The sequence below is a fragment of the Coturnix japonica genome, chromosome 22, assembly GCF_054131305.1.
Source record: "Coturnix japonica strain WE chromosome 22, WE-NBRP24, whole genome shotgun sequence".
Lineage (NCBI taxonomy): Eukaryota > Metazoa > Chordata > Aves > Galliformes > Phasianidae > Coturnix > Coturnix japonica.
Window position 1 is genome coordinate 9,791,915 of NC_140684.1, and position 20,828 is coordinate 9,812,742.

A 20,828-nucleotide genomic window follows, 5' to 3' on the forward strand; every position below is an offset into this window, starting at 1 on the left:
AGGTAACCTGGGCAATGATAACACAGGCAGGTGCTCCCTCACCTGACTGTCCATGGGCATGGGATGTACCAGCACTCCCCAGGATGGAGAAGCGTGACACCTATCTCCTGTTTGCATTCCCCATGGAGGTTTATAGAGACATATATAGATCCCCTACCAAAGTACACACATATAAAATAGCAGAAAAATACACAGAGGGCACTACAGGCCAGTCTATGCAGGCAAAGATTCATCAGCAAGCAAATCTACCCCAACCCAACAGCAGTACAACAGCACAGAGAGGTTTTAGGGGGACACCTTGTACACCAACACCAACCCTGGAGGCCACCAAGAGCCAGCACAAATAGCTCCACAAAGAGCCCTCCAGAGCTATGGAATATTCCAAACTTCAATTTGGGATTAACACTGATTTTAATTGCTGAAGGGGAAGCTGCAGGAGGTTTTGCTGTTCCCACTGATGTATCACATAGTGTGACAAAAAGGTAGCAGGTAGCTCACTTGTACACTGATGGAGCTGCCTTGTCTTCCGCTTGATCAAAGTGTTTCCTATTTGTACTATAACAAACAATTTGACACACTGGGTAGTTTTTTTTGTTAGCCTGAAGTTATTTTCCCAGGGTACTGAAAAGCAGCTGCTCCTCTAATTAGTACATGGAGTGCTTATTTTATTCCATGGATGAAAGTGTCTGATGTTGTAACGAAACAGTTTGACACTTAAGTCACACATTCATCTATTTTATTGCTAAAGTCTGCTTAAAGAGTAGGCATCTTGAATAAGGCAACACATTTAATGTGCCATTTCTCTGCATTTTTATTAGCATTACTGCCAATAGGAAGGATATGGGGAAAAAAAAAAAATCACTTTGCCAGCAAATAAATATTTAAAATATTCTGCTTTCCACCAACTGACAGAACATTTCAGGTCATCCTCAGATTGGAGACAGAAACGTACACACCTCTCGGAGTCTGCAGTGTTTATATCCATGCAATACCTCATTATGTCCAAGGATGAAGAAAATCAAGGGTATAAACTAAAGTAAAACCCAGCCTCTAGTTCCAGGTGTAAAATAAAACACGATGTCACTATAAGGCACAACCACTGGAGAGATGCCCATCTATCCCTAACAGCCTTCTGCTGGCAAATAGTCACACACCAGCTCTAATAAGATGTAAGCAAAGCTCTGGTCTGATGTGAATCATGCTTGGAGCAATGGAAACACCATTCCTCCCCTTGCTCCCCCAAGAGAGGAGAATTGCTTCAAACAACCCTTTGCCTTCTGTTTCATTTCAGTCCTTTTCTCTCTTCCATCACAGCAATGCTACAGCACCTTCCAGTAGTTCATGAAAGGGGATTTCTGATGATTTATAAGCTTTCCCTGGAGACCTTGAAGTATTCCAAGTGTACTCTCATTTTTCACCCTAACCCAGTTTTTGTTCCAGCTGAACTATTTCTCCCAATGGCAGCTGTGGTTTCCCCCCATCTGGCTGGAGCAACCCTTACAGAACAGCAGGGGAGGAGGAACACAAGGCAGAGAAGGCACTATTTGGAAACACACTGGATACCACAACAGTATCCAATGCATTTCCAAAGAGTGACCTTGCATCATAGCATGAAAGCTCAATGCACGAGTAACCCAAGTGTTCCACCATCTTCATGGCACAGGAGAGCCATACCCCCATGGCTCCCATAGGTAGGAATCCCCTCTGCTTCTCCTGGAGGACATCCAGAAGCTATTGAGCATCTTTGGCATCGCCCCACCAACCATCCCCATGGGCAAACTGACTTGTTACTCTCATTTCCACTCATCACCACAAGGGCTGGGCCACAGCTCAACACACCTGCTACATTAACACATCCATCATTCATGGAACCCGCAATACTTGAAAGGAAATTACCCTTTGGGAGTTGGTTGGGACTCTGAAAATGTTGCTGGGGAAGCAGAGGATGCTGCCACCTGTCCCCTGTCCATGGGCAGCTCTGGAGCTGAGCCCTGTGTTAATTGCTGTGCTGGGTGAGATCCCTTCTGGCAGGAGGTAACATACAGGTGTGAAACGCTCCCATTCTATTAGCTACACACACCTATAAAAGCACTCCAGCACATTGCAAGGTGCTTTATCCACCCAGGTCCCATCATTTTGCCACCCCAAATCCTGACCCTGACCCTCCTTCCTGCAGAGTGTGCAAGGAAACCCAGACTCAGAGCAGCTCTAATCACTCGATATTAGAATACCATCAGTTAAAAAAATCCCCGGCAGACACCCTGCCATCCTGCAAGGAGAACTCGATCCCAAGGTAACACCTGATGAAAACCACATGCTTGCAACTAGGTTCGGTCAGACTGGTTCGTATGAAACACAAAGCGCTGCCAATTGTATTACCTCATTATTAGCAGACACTGGCAGCAGCCCTGCATGGAGATCAGCCGTCTGGCTGCACTAACTGCCGGCACCTCATAACTTATGTGGGGTGTGCAGGAGGACGGCTGCCCCTCTCCTGGTTCCACTGCCCACAGGACTCTGTGAAGGGGAGGAAAAGCTCTGCAGCCCTAAAGTGGAGTATATGGGGTCAGGCTGTCCTTGGGAGCGTGGGGTATGTGTGGCACCCCAGGGCTTGCTGTGTTCAAGCCCTGCTACTGAACAATGTGCATATGTAGTGTGCAAGGAAGGAGGGAGCTGTTGCTGGTTCTCACTGTGAAATCACAGCAAAAAATCCAGACAAGTCAAGATAAAAATCCAAGACAACCCACCAGAGAGAAAGCAGTCATAAGCCACGTAATATTAATTCAAGCCGAACAGTATTAATTCAACTGGCAGGCAAGGTAAATCTTTCACATAACATCCCCCTATTCGCTCAGTGCCTAAGGAATTTCCCATTCCCCAATGCTGTCTTAATGTCTGGCCCACGCAGCCTCCCCACATCACAGCTTTGTGTCCTGGTCCCTAAGCTCCTGCTCCAATTGCTGCAGCAGCAGGTCAATGGGATGGAGACCCAAAGCAGCGCCCATCATCCCCACATTGCATCCCTGGAAGAGAGAGAGGGGATCACCCCCACCTTGGCAGGAAGCACGCTGAGCTTTCTGAAAGCCCTCGGACAGGAATTCAACACCTTCCATCTGCAGCCCATTACTCCACATTGTAACTCCACCTCTCAGTTACAGGTCCCGGAGTGCAGAGGGAAGGGAGCCAAAGTCTCAAGTCTGTGAGATTGAGAGTTAGGGAATAACTGGAGATGAATCAGGATGGAGAGCCAAACGCACAGCGCTCTTTTTCCAGGAGAGCACAGAGTTGCAGTAAAAGACCCTGTGAGTTGGCGCCGCACTGAGTCTGGCCTATGTGAAGTCTAAAGAGAAGTCACCTGGCCTGCTAGGAAAGGCCGTAACATAACAAGGTGCAAACAGCAACATCTGGGGAAAATGCTTTAAAAAGTGATTTTTTTTTTTCCTTTTCTTTCAGGAAAGATCACCTCAAATATGAATAACTCCATTCATTGGGGTGTGTGTGTGCACCTCCCTGCGGGACAGCCTCTAAACTCCTTTGAGGAGATGATCACCACTGCCCTGCATCCCCCAGGGGACGTTCTGCTCCTGTGTCCCCCCCAGGGATGTCTCAGCTGTCACCACCTCCCAAGGGCTCTGTTCTGAGCGGTCCCCAAAGGATGCTGGTGTCACATCAACACACCCAGCACTCCCCTTTAGACCAGGTCTGCATCTGGTTTGGTGCTAACTCCATCTCCCTTTGCTCCATGCTTTCACCCTGCTGTATCAGAGGAAGAAGGCTGGATCTGCATCCCAGCTCTCTGCACCAGGACAGCATCACTCCTTCTCCAACCAAGGACATTTTAAAGGCAGCCCGCTCGTTGTGCTCTGCTCTGATTGTAGCATTGCAGCAGTTAACAAGTCCCCCCTGGCTCCAGCATCCTGATGCTGCATTTTATTGTTGTTCCCGTTAATGATGGGTTCTGTTTCTTTTATTACCTCTTGGTAATCGTTTGAGGAGCTCTCACAGCAGGACGTTCCTCAAGATCATTTCATCCTCCTAAACTTCTCCATCAAAACCCAGCAACATTTCATTACGGCGCAGCACTACTCCCATCCACAGCATCTTTCACTCACAAGAAGCAGTGAGCACCCCAGGACCACGCTGCTTGCCAAGTGCCCAAGTCCCATCCCAGTAAGCAGTGAGGACTCACCATCCATGTCCAGGCGTTGCATGATGATCGCCAGCTCCACCTCGCTGGGCATGTACCCCAACGAGCGCATGGCCATGCCCAGCTCCTGCTTGGAGATAAAGCCATTCCCATCCCTGTCCAGCACCCGAAAAGCTTCACGGATTTCTGCAAAGGAGAAGAAAGGAGGAGAGTTATTATGGTGACAGACATTCTCATCAATGTATCTGTGCATACGGGATGAAGAAGCAGCATATATTGCCTTTCCTAATGTGAACGTGGCATATTTGATCATTTCAAGTCAACGTAATGATATCTAACGCAGTGACATGATCATCGAAGCATATGCTCACACCTCTGTATGCAGATAGATATGTACAACAGCACAAACACTCATTTTCCCCGCTAAGCATCACTACAAAATTCAGTATTCAGCACAGATGGATCTCCCTCCCTTCTACAGCATCTGCCCTGAAAGCCATCCTGCTCCACTGAAAAGCACTGCCCTGCATTGGGCTCCTCCAGCAGCCCTGTCTCATGCCTCAGCATGTCTGCAAGGCAGGCAGCATTGCTCCAGGTCTTCCCAGCACAACTGCAGAACAGCAGCAGTTGGGTGCACCCCCTGCGGGGCTCTGCAGCCAGTTTTCCAAGCAACACAAAGGTGGGTGTACGTATTTTAAACCAAACCTAAGCAATTTCCATCTCTCCTTCTCCCCAGCTTCTCTTTAATTTACAACTGTTTTACAGCAATAAACAGCCTTGGATCAATAAAAATGCTGATGGCATCAAGGGAATCATTTCCATCATTCTCCTGCAGCCTGGCTCAGCTTCTGGCATCTGACTTTGGTTTGCTTTTTAATTCTGGCATATCCCCCTTCTGCACCGACATCCCCTGGTACAGCCCAGATCCCAGCCCTGCTCCTCACAGCCTTCTCTGCTTGAAGCCCACTTCCATGTAGAGCAGCCACCACCATAACTCCTTCCAGCACTAGCCCCTGCACAGCCCCAGGAAAATACAGGACCAGGGATGATGCTTATCCCCCCTGGGAAAGCACAGGGAGCATCCCAGCGCACCAAGAAACATTTTGTCAATGTCTTTGCTAATGAGTTATCTAAAACTTTACAACTCAAAGGCTGCCCTTAAACCACCTCCCATCAAAATTCACCACCTGCCTTGATGAGGTGCCTGGCACCTCTGTCACCTCCTGCTTCATCTTTACTGTGGCTGTGGTTTTCAGGGCAGGACATGATCAGTTTTTAACCCAGCCAACGAGCTGACCAATGTATATAGGGCAGACCCGACTGATTTCAATGAACCTTGTGCCAGATCTGTAACAGATACACCATGGGTATAGCTATAAATCAGCTGTGGCTTCCTTAAACTGAATCACTTCCCTGGATCCACCTCATCTCAGTGGTATGGAGAGGTGCTGGGATGGAACACAGAGAGCCTTTGGAGTAGGAACAAATCCCATCAGACACTGCCAGCTGTAGTGAAATCTATTTTCATACGATGTGCTGAAAGCTAAAGTGCAGTAAATATTATTTTAAAAATAATTGATTTTGAAGTAAACTTCTGACAGCTGAAGACACAACCTAAAAATACTGCAGGGAGCCAAGGAAGTGTTTTAGAACATAAAATATGAATCTACCTTCAGAAAAGTTTAGACTGATCCAAATTACACAAATAAACCACATCAGTACTGAGTCTTCACAGCGGGGCATCTGAGTGCCAGTCCAACAAGCGTTCTCTCCACACACACCCATTTCAGAAGGTGCACAACAACATCTGAACCTCAGCTGAAGGACTGAAGGTCCCCCCCATTTGAATTCCAGCTTTGCTCCACACCTCTCCGATAAGTGAAACATCTTCACACACTGACACCCAACCCCAAACAGAGCTTTCTCCACTCCCAGCCTATAAACACCCTTGTGCAGAGGTATATTTGCAGAGCTATTTATATAGGCTGAACACACCGTACACGTAGCAGCTATGACCTCAGCCGGTGCTTCCTCTTTATCTTTGTATGTACCATCACCTCCTTATCAACTCCTTGTTACATTGATTCCTTCCCCTCTGACACGCTGAGCATCCACCCCAAGCACAGCCCTGCCAGCACTACCCCAATGCCATCCCAAACAGCATCAAGTGAACCCACAGCACCCTGACTGGCCCTCACCTTCATTTCCAGCTGTTCAATTTCATTACCCAAAGCTAAAAATACATCAGCACTTTCCCCATATGACTTTTCCAAATAAGTCACCATGGCAACTGATGCTCCTGGCTCAGAACTGGGCACGGATGCGTCCACAGAGTGAATCTCTCAGCAGAGATGCTGCATGGACCTGGGAGAAAGTTTGAGCTGCTCTGCATGGGGATGGACTCTGCACTGGGTATAACTACCACCCTAGTAAATGTTGTAATTGCACTGTAACTACCAGGCCCTAAGTACACAGCAATTACTATCAGAGCCCTATATGGTTATTTCCATTAGGACGACAAGAGGAGGAATCCCACCACCATACATCTTGCCAGTTGTCTCATTTGCTTAATTGCAACTTTGGGCACCAAAGTACAAACTGAATGATCTAAAAGCTGCAAATAGCACGTCCTTGAGCGTAGCGTTCAGTGAGACTTGTAACTACTACGCCTGATAGAGAAAATGGAAAGTTCCATCCCTCCATCTGCTATTCCTACACCCCTATTTAGCTGCAAACTACAAAGTGTCATAATATCTATGTTTTTAGCCTAATTGAAACATACCCCTTCCCACCTCCCAAAATATCTCAATTAAAAGTGCCAAAGCATTTCACTTGGTTAACCCCAATCCCAGCAAAACCATCCTGCATCCCCAAATCAAAGCACTTTGCTGCAACCTGAGGCCACATCGACCTACCCCAATACAGCATCACCAAAACCATGTATGGACCAACGCTGCTGCTGGGATCAGGGTATAAATGCTTGGAGTTAAGACCCAATAACACTTGGCCCCAGCTCTACAGCAGCTTGGACAGACGCATTCTTACAATAAGAGGGAAAGCAAACTGCTCATCATCTTGGTGGAGTATCTTGGCTTGGAAAGGTCTGCTTCAAAACAAAGTGCCCTGCCTTGTTTCTCCTTGGAGGGACTGGGCTTTTAATACACAGTTTGGCAGGACCGTGGTTGTTTTTTTGCCTCCCATGGTAAAAATATTATTTGTGGAAATCACATTTCCTGTGGTTATGTTCCCAAACACATTCAACACTTGCCAAGTAACCTGCAGGAATGCGTTGCTACCATAGAAATGCACAACAATAAAGGCTATCTGCCACTACAAGGTACTGGAAGCTTTCAGTGCAGGGCAACAGGGGCTGGATTGGGAATACTGGAGGATGTTCACACTGAGGATAGGTCGGTGTGGACAGCAGCAGTCGCACTCCTTGTCACAAGGATGCTCTGTAAATGTGGCTGCATCCTTTTGTGGATGGCGCATGCTGAGCGGTTTGTAATTGCCCGAGCCCTGCAGTATCACACAGAGCCAGCAGGGAAGCTCTGTGCTGAAAGCCAGCTGTCAGAAGAACTTGGCACAACAGCAACTTCCACTCTTCCCTATAAATTTCCCTACTGTGGTTAGAATTTTACCCAGGAGACAAGCAGGGCTCCTGTCAGGCTCCATCCCAAATGGATTCATGGGGTAGCAGACACCGTGCTCCAGCCACTGACCATACACAGCACAGAATAATCAAGTTTCCAGCGCCTAAGAAAGGTGCAGGCTGATCCTGAACAGGGAGGGATGAATTCAGAGTGAAAGAAGGGTGAGAAGGAAACAGTGCAGAGGAGGAAGCAGAGATGGGAAGAGAAAAGCAGGAGTCAGCTTGTGGAAGCCCTTTAATTTCCATCTGCAGAGCAGTGAGGACAGCAGGGAGAGGACAGAGAAAAGCTATTTGAGGTGAAAAACGATACTGGTCCAGGAACAAATGGATGTGTGCAAATTTAGCCCAGCAATTAGAAGAAAAAGTTTCTGAATGCAGAGAACAGACACACACACATACAACAACTGCAGTATTCCAAACCATGGCCTCAACCATCCCGGGCACAGGTCACCTCCAGCAGGAAGAAGCAGCTTCCCCTCTTCCAGCCTATGCTTCTATGCCTCAATACGCTATGAAAAGTAATTCAGGCTATAAATGTTTGCTCCAAGTATATCAGCACTCACAGCAAAAAAAAAAACCACCACCACGATTTCATGTTAATTCTTCACATGTCGATGCACTGACGTGGATCATCTGTCAATCACTGCTAGAAAACTTTGCCCAGATCTCCGGTCCTCCTGATGCATCCTTGGCTCCGTGGTTCCAATCTCTCAACTAAACAACTCATAACGTGCAGCCTTCTTTTTTTTTTGAGCATCCACAATCAAACAAGTCGTTATAAATAGCAGCATCAGGATGGATGCTGGCTGCATCAGCAAGTGCCTCATGTCTATTCATTGGATGGAGAGCATTTTTCTAAAGGTCTCAGCATTTCATGTGAGATTCTACCACGTATCGCTGTCATCCTACAGGAGATGGGTGGGGAGTCAGTACTGCACCTAAGGCTGCTTGCAGAGGGGCACTCTGGTCTCCTAGCATGGCCCATGGGACTCTAGCTGCACCCCAGCTGGTGGGTGAGCACCCGGAGACAACCCTCTTGTGATGGTTCTGCAGCTGAAGGGGAGGAGAGGGCTACAGACCTCCAGCAACCAGGGCAAAACACCCAAATACAGAGAGTTCTATGAGACGGTGCATTCTCCTCTTGTTCTTTATCTCCATTCATGAACTGTTGAGCCCTGGGAAATGCCATTGATCAGCTCTAGGCAGGTGTGCTGCTGGTGAAAGCCACCACCAGGACCCCCAATGCAGGGAGGTCCTCCCCAGCCCTGGGCTGTGCAGCAGGGCTATTTACAAGCTGACTCAGAGCTTCTGTGAGGCTTTTTGGGAATGCTGCAACTCAGGATGTTGTAAGTAGGGGAAAAATGCATTACTCATTCCTCATTTAAAAGCAACAACAACAAACCCAAAGCAACTCCCAGCAGTGAAAGATCACCAGTACAAAAGCAGATCAACTTAAGATGCATCATACAACTTCTGTTTACAATTACAAACCTACTACTAAATATGAGAACGAGAACTAATTTCTATTGTTTTTCAAGCAGATCTCGGTCTTCTTTTTCCATACCCCCTTTTTTATTAAGGATCAATCTATATCCTCCCCTCATCCTTTACACGGAACAAAACAACACACAGATTCATCAAGTAGTTTGGGTTGAAACCTCAATGACACGGTTCCAACCCCCATTACTTTTCCCCTCCCATTACACTGCCCCACTTCAGGGCAACTCCTGCTCAGTACATACAACCATGGGAACAGCTGAGCCACATAGAGAATTATTGAACTTAAGAACAAGCTCTCCAGAAGCAAGCTTGTATTATGTGAGAGCTGCTGATTTACTTCATTGACATCAATATCCACTTCATCATCAGAAATGAAATATTTGCCGGTCATAAATAGGTAATGAGCTTAAGACCTTACTCTGCAGAATTGCAGAGACTGAGAGTGATTTGATTCAATACTGCTGATGGACGGCTCACATTAATGTTGTAGAGATAACAGCTGCCCATCTTTTTTTTATTTAATACATATAATGTGCATCCCATACTCACTCACTGCTAGAGAAGTCTTCACGTATTCCTGGCTGGAATAACAACTCAGGAAGCACAACCTCTGCCACTATTTGCAGCCTTCCCATAGACTTTGCAAAGGAGATTAATTAAGAGCTTGAGTACTCACTGCTGAAATAGTACTGCCCAATATTAAAGTGTAGACACCTGCCATTCAGAATAACATACTCGGAACAGCCATGCAGAGACCCATTTGTTACCAGCACCCAGAGAGTTGGCTCTAACCACAATGAGAAGCTGGCATCCTTCTGTCTGTCCCCAAATGATCCTGCTGTCAGGACAGAGGCAGTTCAATTGCTCTCAAAGACACCCTGCCTTTAAGTAACTTGCACACAGCTACCCAGCAGCACATTAAACCCAACTCATTCGGGACTTCCAATGCTAAGGACTGGGGATGCATCTCAGTCTCTGGTGGAAGTCATTGTGGACAGGCCTGCATGCATGTTATACCTCACTGTGATATTACACATCCATTTTCCACTAGCGGAGATACAGCTTCTACCACCCCCCATTCCCTTCCCATCATCACATTCATCCCCAGCACCTTGGATTTATCTCCATTACTCTTTCCTCCAGTATTGCCACCTAAGGTGAGAGACTGCCTCTCAGAAGGACCACGCTGCACCCAGAACTTCATGATTTCCAGTTCAAAATTGCCTGTTCCTGTGAATTTTCTGCTACCGAAGCTGCACAATCTACTCCATTCCATAAAAAGGACAGTTTTTCTCCTTAAAAGCCAAAAGTGATTATAACACATAAATTGCTTTACTGAGAGCGTATCTTGTGAACAGGAGCTTGGCAAACCAAATCTGACTTTAACTCATCCTCTCCAGCTCTCCCTCTACACGGTTTGGAGGCTCAGGAATACGAGCTTCCACATACAGACAAGCAAAGCTCAGAGCAAACAGAGGAAAAGCACAGAGCTCTGTTTTGCAATGGAAGTTTCTATCAGGCATTCGGTAAGGCAGAAACACCATTTTGGTCAGAGAGCCAGAGATAAACTGCAATTTCTGCTTTTTATTCACATAAAATCAAATTCAAACACATGGAATTCAGTGCTTTATTTCCCCCCTTGCTTTGGGAGCCATGTGCTGCCCTTCTGTTTGCTTTGCTTCTGGTGGCCTCACAGTGCAACAAGACCAAAGCTCATCTACCATTCCCATGCAGGAGCTGCTTCCAGAAAACTGAATTCCCCGTGTTTCGTGGCCAAGTTATTTAATATTTTAAGAAGCAAAATTGTAAATTCTAACCAAAGCATCGCAGCATTGCTGAAAATAGAGTTCTTCCATTATTTCCAATTGAAAAGGCCATTGTCAACAGGGAATGTAATCAATTCTGCATTTGTCTGATAGAAAACATCTCCACTGGAAGAATTACAATTAGCTCGAGCTCCCCAGCTCCCTCCACGCTGTCTGGTCCAGGTTTACTGATTCACAAAGCATAAAGCAATCAGGGAAAACTTTTCCCAGCCCAACTGCAAAGCTCAGGGTCAGGAGGCACCAAAAGCACTGCAGCATCACTTCCAGCCCACGTGCAAAACCAACACAGCTTCAGCATCTCAAAGCAGTCCCACAGCATCCCTTCACGTGAATAGCAGCAAACTGAGCTCTGTTATCTGAGACTCTGGTTCTCTCTGGCAGAAGGTGCATGTGTAACAACAGGAATTGCTCCTGTACTGTATCAAGTGCTATTGGAGGGGATTGGAAATGGACTTTATCTCCAAGCAGCATCCTCCAAGCAGGTGATCAAATCAGGGATGCTATAAAGCCAGTTTAAAGCACCCTCAGCTGGAAGTGCAAACAAAACTAAAGCTGATCCCTGATGCAAACCATCTTGTGCAGTAATCTGGAGATCTGTATCTCTCAGGAGCTTAAGTGAAGCATATCACAACACTGAGGACCCTCACAATGCAGAAGTCTTCATCTGAATATCCAGAGAGGCTTTTCTTTATGAAGTGATTAATATGGGCATAGGAGAAGCTTTTCTGGTTTTCTCTTTGCTCTTTTAATCTTTATTTTCCTGAGAACAAGAAAAACATTGTGCTGAAAACTCACATCTTCCAAACATTTCAGAGCAGCGATTGAAATGTTTGCTCCCGACTGGTTATGTGAATGAAGCTGCAGTTTTACCTATCAATGGCAAACAAAAATAAAGCACAAGAACAAATAACTCTACCTTCCCTGTGCAAGCCTTGAGAATTCAACTGTAAAATGCATGCTGGAGGCAGCCATGGTCAATCCAGCTGAGGAGCTGGAAAGGGATTTCTTTACCCATGAGCTTTAATGACAGCTTAAATAATGTAGAAGCCTTTTTCCCCCCTTTCATTTTCTACTTTTAAGTAACATTTTTTTCCTTTCCTTTTCCTCTTCTCTTTCCTTCCTTTCCCTAAATCAGGAAGGAGTTTGGCAGCACTTTCTGGCTCTCCAAAGTCATTTCCATGGGGGCAGATGGACACCAGGACGTGGTTCTTAACCAAAGTCTGGGAGCAGCCCAGCCACTCTCTGGAGCAGATAAAATGTAAGCCAAGGAGAACTGAGGGTTTCCACCTACAGTTAAAAACATGGCTGGCTTTCTCCTCCCAGTGAAGAGCTTTAGGACAAACCCACCAAAGACCACCATCAGACCCCAAAGCAATGCTCCCATGTCCCCTCACCTCTCCCTGACACCAGACCTGCTCTAAGCCACAAGGTAGCATTGAAGAAGCCATCACCAACAGGTGATAAAGGAGCACCAATTGTTTGCCTCCATTTCCCATCTACTGGTTCCCATCCAAATTAATGCCAACGTGAGAGCTAAACACGAGAGCTGCCTTCGGTGTTTTTTGTTCTTGAGAATGAAAAAGCGAAGCTGAAAGTACAGTAAGTCTCCTCAGAGAGGATGGTTTAATTAGCTGGCATGATATCAAAACTGAATGACTTCTGACACACAATTACAGCGCATTGTTTAAGCTTGAAAAACCACGTAGATGCCTTTGTCATCCTTTCACTCCGCGTTCACCCGACACTTCAGAAACCCATCACACGTTCACATTCCACTGGCCATTCCTGTATCTCCTGGTCCGTGGAGCAAATGAACATTTCTAAAAATAACATAAAATCTCATAGCCTGAACACATAATCAAGTGCAAAAGCTGCAATTGCCCTTCAGAGATGATATTAAAATGCAAAAGCGTTCCTTCCAACTCTGAAAAAGTCCAGCTTAAGCCCCGCTGGGGAGGGAACAATTTACACCCTGCCATCCATCTCTGTCTGGGATGTGGAACAGCACCTGAAATGGGGAGCAGCCTTCCCCAGCACTGCAAGCCAATGTGCACAGGCAGCTCTGCCTTATCTGTGTGGTTCAGGGTGCCGGTGTGCTGATGGATCCCTTAGAAAGACACTACCAGAACACAAGCGGTGGCTGGAGAATCCACATGCAGATGTTTGCTGTTCCCATCCCCCCCAAATCCCTGTCCTCACCTGCATCCCACCCAGAGCACTCCTCCTCCTGCATCACTCACTATGAAAATCTAATCCTTCCCCTCAGTGACCCCGTGCCACCAACTCTCACCCTCTGTCTTTGAGTCATTCCCTTCCTGTGCTGCCCATTTCAGCTCCTGTGTTCCCTCTTCTCCACTGCCTCTTATGTGTGGCAGGAGGGTCCCAAACTGATTTCCAGCTGCCACTCAAAGCCATTCCAGAGCTGTAACACATGAGGAGACCAAAAGGCATTAGGGATGATGAGGGATGATGAGGCATGACTCGGAGCAGACACACCTTCCCACTTTCCACAACTCAGGGTGGGAATTAGGATGAGAGCCCATTAGCCAGGTGGCACCGTGAGATGCTGCATGAAGCTGAGATGCTACAGGATGCACAGGGAAGACAGGCACCACCTGCTGTATACACAGCCCATAAAATCAAAGCATACCTGGCTAAATATCTTAAGTACACAGGCAATTTATTAATAAACCCGACTTGAATGCAGGCATAAGTCAAACCTCATGCCGAGCTCAGAGTGATTTATACACACAAGCAAAAGAGCTCAGCCTCACATTTCGAAAGAAGGACACCAGATGTCTTTGACGTCATCCAAATTATCTCTATTTTTAAAAGTTACTCTTTTCCATTTGCTGCCAACTCAAAAAGTCCAATTTGCCAAGATAATGTATCTAGTGTGGATGAAGATTTCCAAACTCAAAGCATCAGTCTCTTAGCAACCGTAGTACTCTTTGTATTAAAACTGAGCACAGTGAAACTACCATCTTCCCCAGCCTCTTTTGCACCTAATTAGTGAATTCCCATTAAACACACAACGCTGGAAAAAATGTCATTTAGGATTTTAGATGTGTATGGAATTCATATTTACACACACATCCCATATTTTCTCTCCCCAGAAGGATGAGAGTATTTTTAGTAGGTAAGCATGTCAGCAAAATATATGGCATATCTTATACATGCAAGGAGCCAGATAAAAAACGAGAAGCTGAACGTAACAAAAGGTGCAGCAAGAGCTGAATAATAATAATACATATATATTTAAAAAAGCACCAAAAAGACACAAAAAGAACTTTTTCTTCCAGCTGGTTCTGATTCAAGCAGTGGCCTTTCAGCAGTGGGCAGGGCTGAGATAAAAGAACACCTCCTTGTTGTCTGCTCTGCTCCCAGCCCAGTGCTGGAAGAGCCACTTGATGCCTCCCTTTCTCTGAGCTTACATGAAAGGGCTTTACACCTCCATGTTAACATCTGCATCTTCCAGCCCTGCACACACTGGGTTTGCACCCCAGTCTCGCATCCGGACCATTGATAAAAGCACTAAATAGGAGCGGACACAGCACTGAGCCCTTGGGATCACCACTGGTGACCATTCATAAGCCAGGTGTAGCCCCATTCACACATAGAGCTCATCCACTGAGCCATTTCATCACTCAGCACAACATGAACGTGCCATATTTAGGACATGGGTTAGTGGGCATGGTGGCAATAGGCTGCTGGTTGGACTGGAGAATCCCAGTGCTTCCTTCCAACCTTCATGACTCCATGATTCTATAATCACTTTGCTCTTTAACTGCCTTTTAGTAACACTCCAGCTTATCTTTTTCCCCCCACTTTCCCAGGGAGAGGTCAGGTGGAAATCTGGGATAGAAAGAAGAGGGTGGAAGCAAAAGCCTCAGAGCCCCACCATCAGGCACAGAGCTCCTTTACAACCACAGCAGGACTTGCTTTCTTTTCCTCCTCTCCCAGCAGATAAAAGGAAAAGAAAATCAATTCAACCTCTCCTCTACTTCAGAGCTGATCTTGGCTCTGCCAAGCACTGCCAGCCTTATTTTCACAGCGCTCACAATAGCGGTGCTCATATAATTCCATTATATCGCCGTGCTTGTTATTTATGTCATGATGATTACATTGCACTCAAGGGCAAAGGGAAGAGACAGTGAGGTCAGCCCAGATTTACAAGACCAAGTAGCTTCACCATTTTCAACCAGCTGCACTATTTGCTATGGTTTTTCTTACTGGCACATGAAAAATGATGGCGAGATGATCTAGAGCTGACCGTACAGCACTTGATTTCAAATGCACTTCAAGCAATCAATCTGACAGCAGGCCTCGAGGAGTGCCATGCAGGTCTGCTCTGTGCATACTTCATTTGCTGTCTCATGCTGCCAGGAGGGAAAAAGTGCTTCTGAAAGAAACACTGCGGCCCAAGCTGTAATAAAGTAGGCACTGGAGCATCAACAGCTGTCACATAGCTTGGCCGTACCAGTACCTGTGGGTACTGCTTGTATTGCTTTTAGCAGCATAACGCAGCCAAGGGAGGACTTCATTCATTATTACTTCCAACTAATTAACGGTATATGCAAGACAGCATGGACAGGCCATAGGCACAGCAGCAATTTACACACACAGAACAACATATACAAATACACAATACATGCCCAGTATTCACTATTCATGCCCAATATCCATTAGACATGCCCAGTATACACTGCAGACTCACACAGTGCCTACCTCTAACATTCATCGTCTAGCTAGACTGCAAAGTGGAACTGGTCCCAGATAGAAATTGCATTGAATTTCCCATGACAATAATGAAGGGTTTTGATAAAATTACTCTAGAAGCACTGCTCGCAAATATTAATCTATTTGCATTCATAAGAAACATAATAAAGAATAAAAAAGACTCCTGACAGTTCTTGGCAGCTTTGCCATTAATTACATAATTGAATCCAAGGTAAAGCAAGTCTCCAGTCTCAACCCCCAATACAATGTTTTAAAAGTGATGAGGAAAAGCAAAAGAATAAGCCCAAACCCTGCAGCTTTATGTGCTGAGCTGTAATGCAGCTCTGCCTCCCAGCCCAACTCACTGCTGCACTGGACAGAACTGCCACTTATCCTGGAGACATCACTGCACCAAAACAACATCCCAGGAGCTCAATGGGAAGCTGCTGTGAGTGCTGCAGGCTGCCAGCAGATCCAGGGGAGGACTTGGCAGTGTCCAAGGCAAAGAGGGAGGAGGGAAATCCCAGCTGTGTGCATCCCAGCTGCCTGCAATGGGGCTGTGCCCAGCAGGAGCCTGGCATGGGATGGCCGGTCTCCAGTCCTCAGCTGCACAGTGCAGCTGGGACACAACAGAAGGATAATTCCCATGTTTGTTCTTCACCCCCACTCAAAGTTCCCTTCTGGTGTATTTAAGTAACAGTGCAGGAGAGCAAAATAGAAGGAAAACGTCCAGCAGGTCAGTTAGTTTATTGCTGTGGCACATGGGCTGCTTTCCCTCTTCTGCCTCTGACCACTTGGTCCAATACAAGTGTAGAACAGCACAGATCCCAGTGGGGAACTGGAAGGGCTCTCAAAGGGACTCCTGTCCCCTGTCACCACCCACAGCCTGGGTGAAGCTCACTCAGGGCAGTGATGGTCAAACCAAGCCCACATCCCCAGCTGTGGGACATGCCCACAAATGGCAAGTATGATGCTTTCCTTAAGCAGCTCTGTCCCTGCTGCCAACGTACTCATACAGCCCTATGACCACAGCATCCAAATCCCATCACTATAGCACCCAAAGTCCAGTGAGTGACACAGGGTGACACCTGGGCCCCTGAACCAGGCACAGGATAACAAGAAATGCAGGACAGGCTCATTACAGAAACGAGTGTGCAAGCAAAGGGCAGTGAGCAGCAGTTAGTTGGCAGAGTCTGCCTCCTGCCTGCCTCACTCCTCCCGTTTTAATGGAAGAGCTGCCGAAATATTCCCTGTTCATTACCCAAAATGCTGCACACGGGCCCAGCTGCAGGGCTGAGCCAATATACTGCACATCAGAAAGCCACCGTTGTGTAATTTCTGTCAAGTAATTAGTGTGCTCCGCAGCACACCAAGCCCAGAGTTTTACTAGCACTAAACAAGGTTAGCAGATTTGTAAACAGCTTGCTACGGAGTGATATTTTTCTGCTCGTATTATCTAAAAATATCTTGGGAGAATTTGCTCCAGTACAAATGGCTCTGCTTGAAAGGGCTTAGAACAACAAAAAAAGCTTACGATAATTCAGAGCAGGTTTCCACTTTGTTTGCCTGCCTGTCGCTCGCTGCTCGGTTCCCAGCTTCAAACAGTTCCACAGCTCAAACCTGGCTTTGCTAAAGGAGCCTGTTTCCCCAGAAAGGAAAGAAAAGCTCTGCTAATACCTGGCTCCATCCCTTCCACACGCTCCACATGATGTTATGCACGGTCAAGCTACAGTCACCTGCTCCCTCTACCACAGGTCCAAGAGAACCAGAAGATGTCCATATGGTAGGTGGAGATGGGACAGAAAGCACTTGGGTCCAAATAAAGCTCATGATGCCCCACAGCTTCCTAAGTCCTGTATTAAACAACAAATACTGGACTCTATCTAAGACCTTGCATGTAGCACCAGACCCTGAGTGAACAGCACCCTGCTGCAGAGAGGGGGGATGTCAAAATCACCCTCTAAGAACACAGGTTTGCTGTTTCCTCATTGTGAGAAGTAAAAACAGGTTTCAGTTCATCTGTTAATGCCACAGTCTGGTGGGACCAGCAAATGGGCAAAACACTGAGCACCTGTTGGGTACCAATATTCCTCTATGCTTGCAGCCAGGTTTGGCCACTTTAGCATTTAACTCTATTGGCCTATTTGGGAAATGGGAGGCCACTGCAAGGCTGGTTATTCTATCCGTGTTTATCGTTAGGAAGCTGCTAATGGAGACCTCCTGGTGCCCAGGAATGGCAGGAAGAAGAGTACAAAGTGGCACACTTTTTACACTTCATTGGGAAGCTTTATAAATTAATTGGAGTACAAAGTCAGGTCTAATTGATGTTTGTATTGATTGAACTGCTCCAAGCCTTAATTTTGGTTGTAAAATTCACTTTAAAATAAAGCCATTTATAATTAAGACAGGATCTGTAATTAATGGAGTTTCATACTCATAAAACTGCCTCTCTCATCTGTCTAAATTAAACTCCACATGAAAGTTTCTGCAAATTAAATACTGTAGATGCCAGAGCTACTTTCTCCAAACTCCTTGCTATTTTTATTAGTGTCAAAACGTAACCGATCTGGAGACACACAGCAGCAATGAAAATTGATATGAAAAGATGAGGTGATGCTCTCATCCGCTGTGAGAGCAGCAGAGCCACAGAACTAACACAGGGCACCTACTGCAGGGATTCGTGTCAAGCTGTAACACAAACTTGCTTTTAAAACTAATGATTGGCTCCAAAAAGGTCACACCAGGCCACCAACCATGGATTTCAACCTCAAGTGCCGGCAGTTACTTAAAGTAGAGCTGTTTGTGCTTGCCCCCATCCCAAAAGCTTCTTTGGCTGCTTGAACCATTAAAGAAATGCTCTAGTTCTCCAGCTCTGGTAAGTGTGGTTGACCATAGGACTCCTTCCAACTTGATCTCACAGGAAATCCTTACAGCCATCAACCACAATATTTACAAAGCACAGATAATTTTGGGTTTGTGGCCAGAACATAAAACATCTTGGGCATAGTAGAGAAATGCCCCCCAATAAATCTGCTCGCCATGTGCAAGAGTTGCCTTGTCTTTATCTACATATTTAGTTACCCCCTTCCCTAAAGGCTCCCATCTAATTGGGGTTGCTGCCTTAGTGGGATATTATTTCCTCCTCCCAAAAGGGGCCACTTCTATTTTTGCATCACTTTTTTTTCCCTGGCTGCCACATTCTGTTTTTCCAACTAAAATTAAAGTCACTCCAGTGCTCTCCATGTATTTATGGCTTGACAATTCCTACACATGTCCCTGAGCTGACACCCATGAAAGCCAGGCAGAGCTGCCCAGCATTCCCCCCACATAACTTCACACATGCTTTGAAGCTCAGATAGCCACTGCAAAGCCACCTCAGAACCCAGTAGCCCCAAAGCTCCCAAGCATCATCCATTGCCAATGCCAGGCTTCCTTTAGCCCATTGTTTTAATTTGTTTTGTTCCCATCCCACCAAAACCCCAGAGGTCGGACAAACAAGGGCTGGAAGAGGCAAGTGGGACTGGAAGAAGTTGGTGGATTACTGATGAACCACGTAAATTACCACACTAGTAATTACCCAAGGGGCTATGGTTCAAAGAGCTCATTTCTCTTCCATCTTCCATTCTCAGCCCAAATGCCTGCACCAGCCTAGGGCCGATGCATCACAAGCAAGGATAGGACAGGTTTCCAGCCATTGCCAACCTGCACATCCCAGTACATCACTGTGTTTGGTTTAAACACTGTCTCTGTCAGAACACACACAGTGCCAAGGTCAAGCAGCTATCAAAAGACCTTTTTATGTGCCAGGACTTCATGCTGTGATTTCAAACTCAAATTGGTCCAGTGCTGGAAGGTGTCAGGAAGCACAATAACTGCACAAATTACCTGAAAACAGCAGCTTCGGGCTTCTGTTATTGCAAATAAACACCACCAGAGACATCACCCAGTGCAACACTGAGTCAGCACTTCTACACTGCCAAACTCCTGTTGTGCCATAGCAACACGCAAGGTGCTGGTGGCAATGCAGAAGCCTTGACTCCCTGAGCTGTTGCACAGAGGACAATAAACTTAACCTGCCAAAAAACTCCTCCAATCACCTGCTCAAAAGAAGCCCTTGACAAGAGCTCATGGGAGCAACTTACAAAGTGAGGTGCTGCTTATCCAACAGCCATCCACATTTTTTATTATGTGACCTTCTCCCACTAAATGGGTTGAACAAGCCTTGCCCTTATCCATAGGGCTTATAGCAAGCAAAGCACATCTGCGCTGTGCTATCACAGAAAAAAACAAGGGCAGGCAGGAAATGCTGGACCTCAATGGAGGGCAACAGAAAGCCTGAAGCCAGACACAGCCTCCCCCCAGAGCCCAGATAGAGCCAGGCTCTTTATTTGCTCTGCTTCCACCTCTCCTGCTCAATGTATTCCAACCTTTATTGCAAAAAAAAAGCAAAAAATGAGAGGAAAAATAGCAAAATAAGCTATTGAGAAACAAGCCTGGAAGGCAACTGGAATGATCTCTGAAGAAGTCATCAGCTACGTGACCCCTCACACAGCCCCAAACCGAGGAGGAGAATGAAAAGTATATTTTCTTTCCACATCTTGATCCATTGAATGCAACATCCGCCAACTCTCCAACCCTCTGCGTTCTCCTTTTTTCCTTCTACAGCGCTGAAATCAAACACAAAAAGCGATGACGAGCAGCACTTAAGTACCTGTGACGGACATTTCCCCACCAGACACATTGCAAACACCGCTTCACATTTCAGAGGCAGCAACAACTGTGTCTCTGCAAAGCCCAATTTACTCCTTGTATGCAAACACAGAACTGCTGAGGAAAAAAAAAACACTCTCAATCTTTTTTACCTTTGGGAAGTAACAGCAATTACCATCAGTTACGCAGCCGTATTTCTTTCCCTTCCCCATCCAAACCTATTCACAAAAATCTCATGCCCTGGATTAGATCGAGTTGAAAGAAAAGTAATGAG

At 46.3% G+C, this 20,828-nt stretch overlaps 1 protein-coding gene across 3 annotated transcripts in view; it reads right to left on the reverse strand.

Moving 5' to 3' along the window:
* Positions 1-20,828, reverse strand: part of CALN1 (calneuron 1) — a 91,148-nt gene that overhangs the window by 36,089 nt on the left and 34,231 nt on the right. For all 3 annotated transcript variants that reach the window (XM_015880965.3, XM_015880964.3, XM_015880966.3), the window contains one exon: positions 4,190-4,333. In XM_015880965.3, coding sequence (XP_015736451.1) covers positions 4,190-4,333 — 144 coding nt within the window. The remainder of the gene's footprint in view (positions 1-4,189; positions 4,334-20,828) is intronic.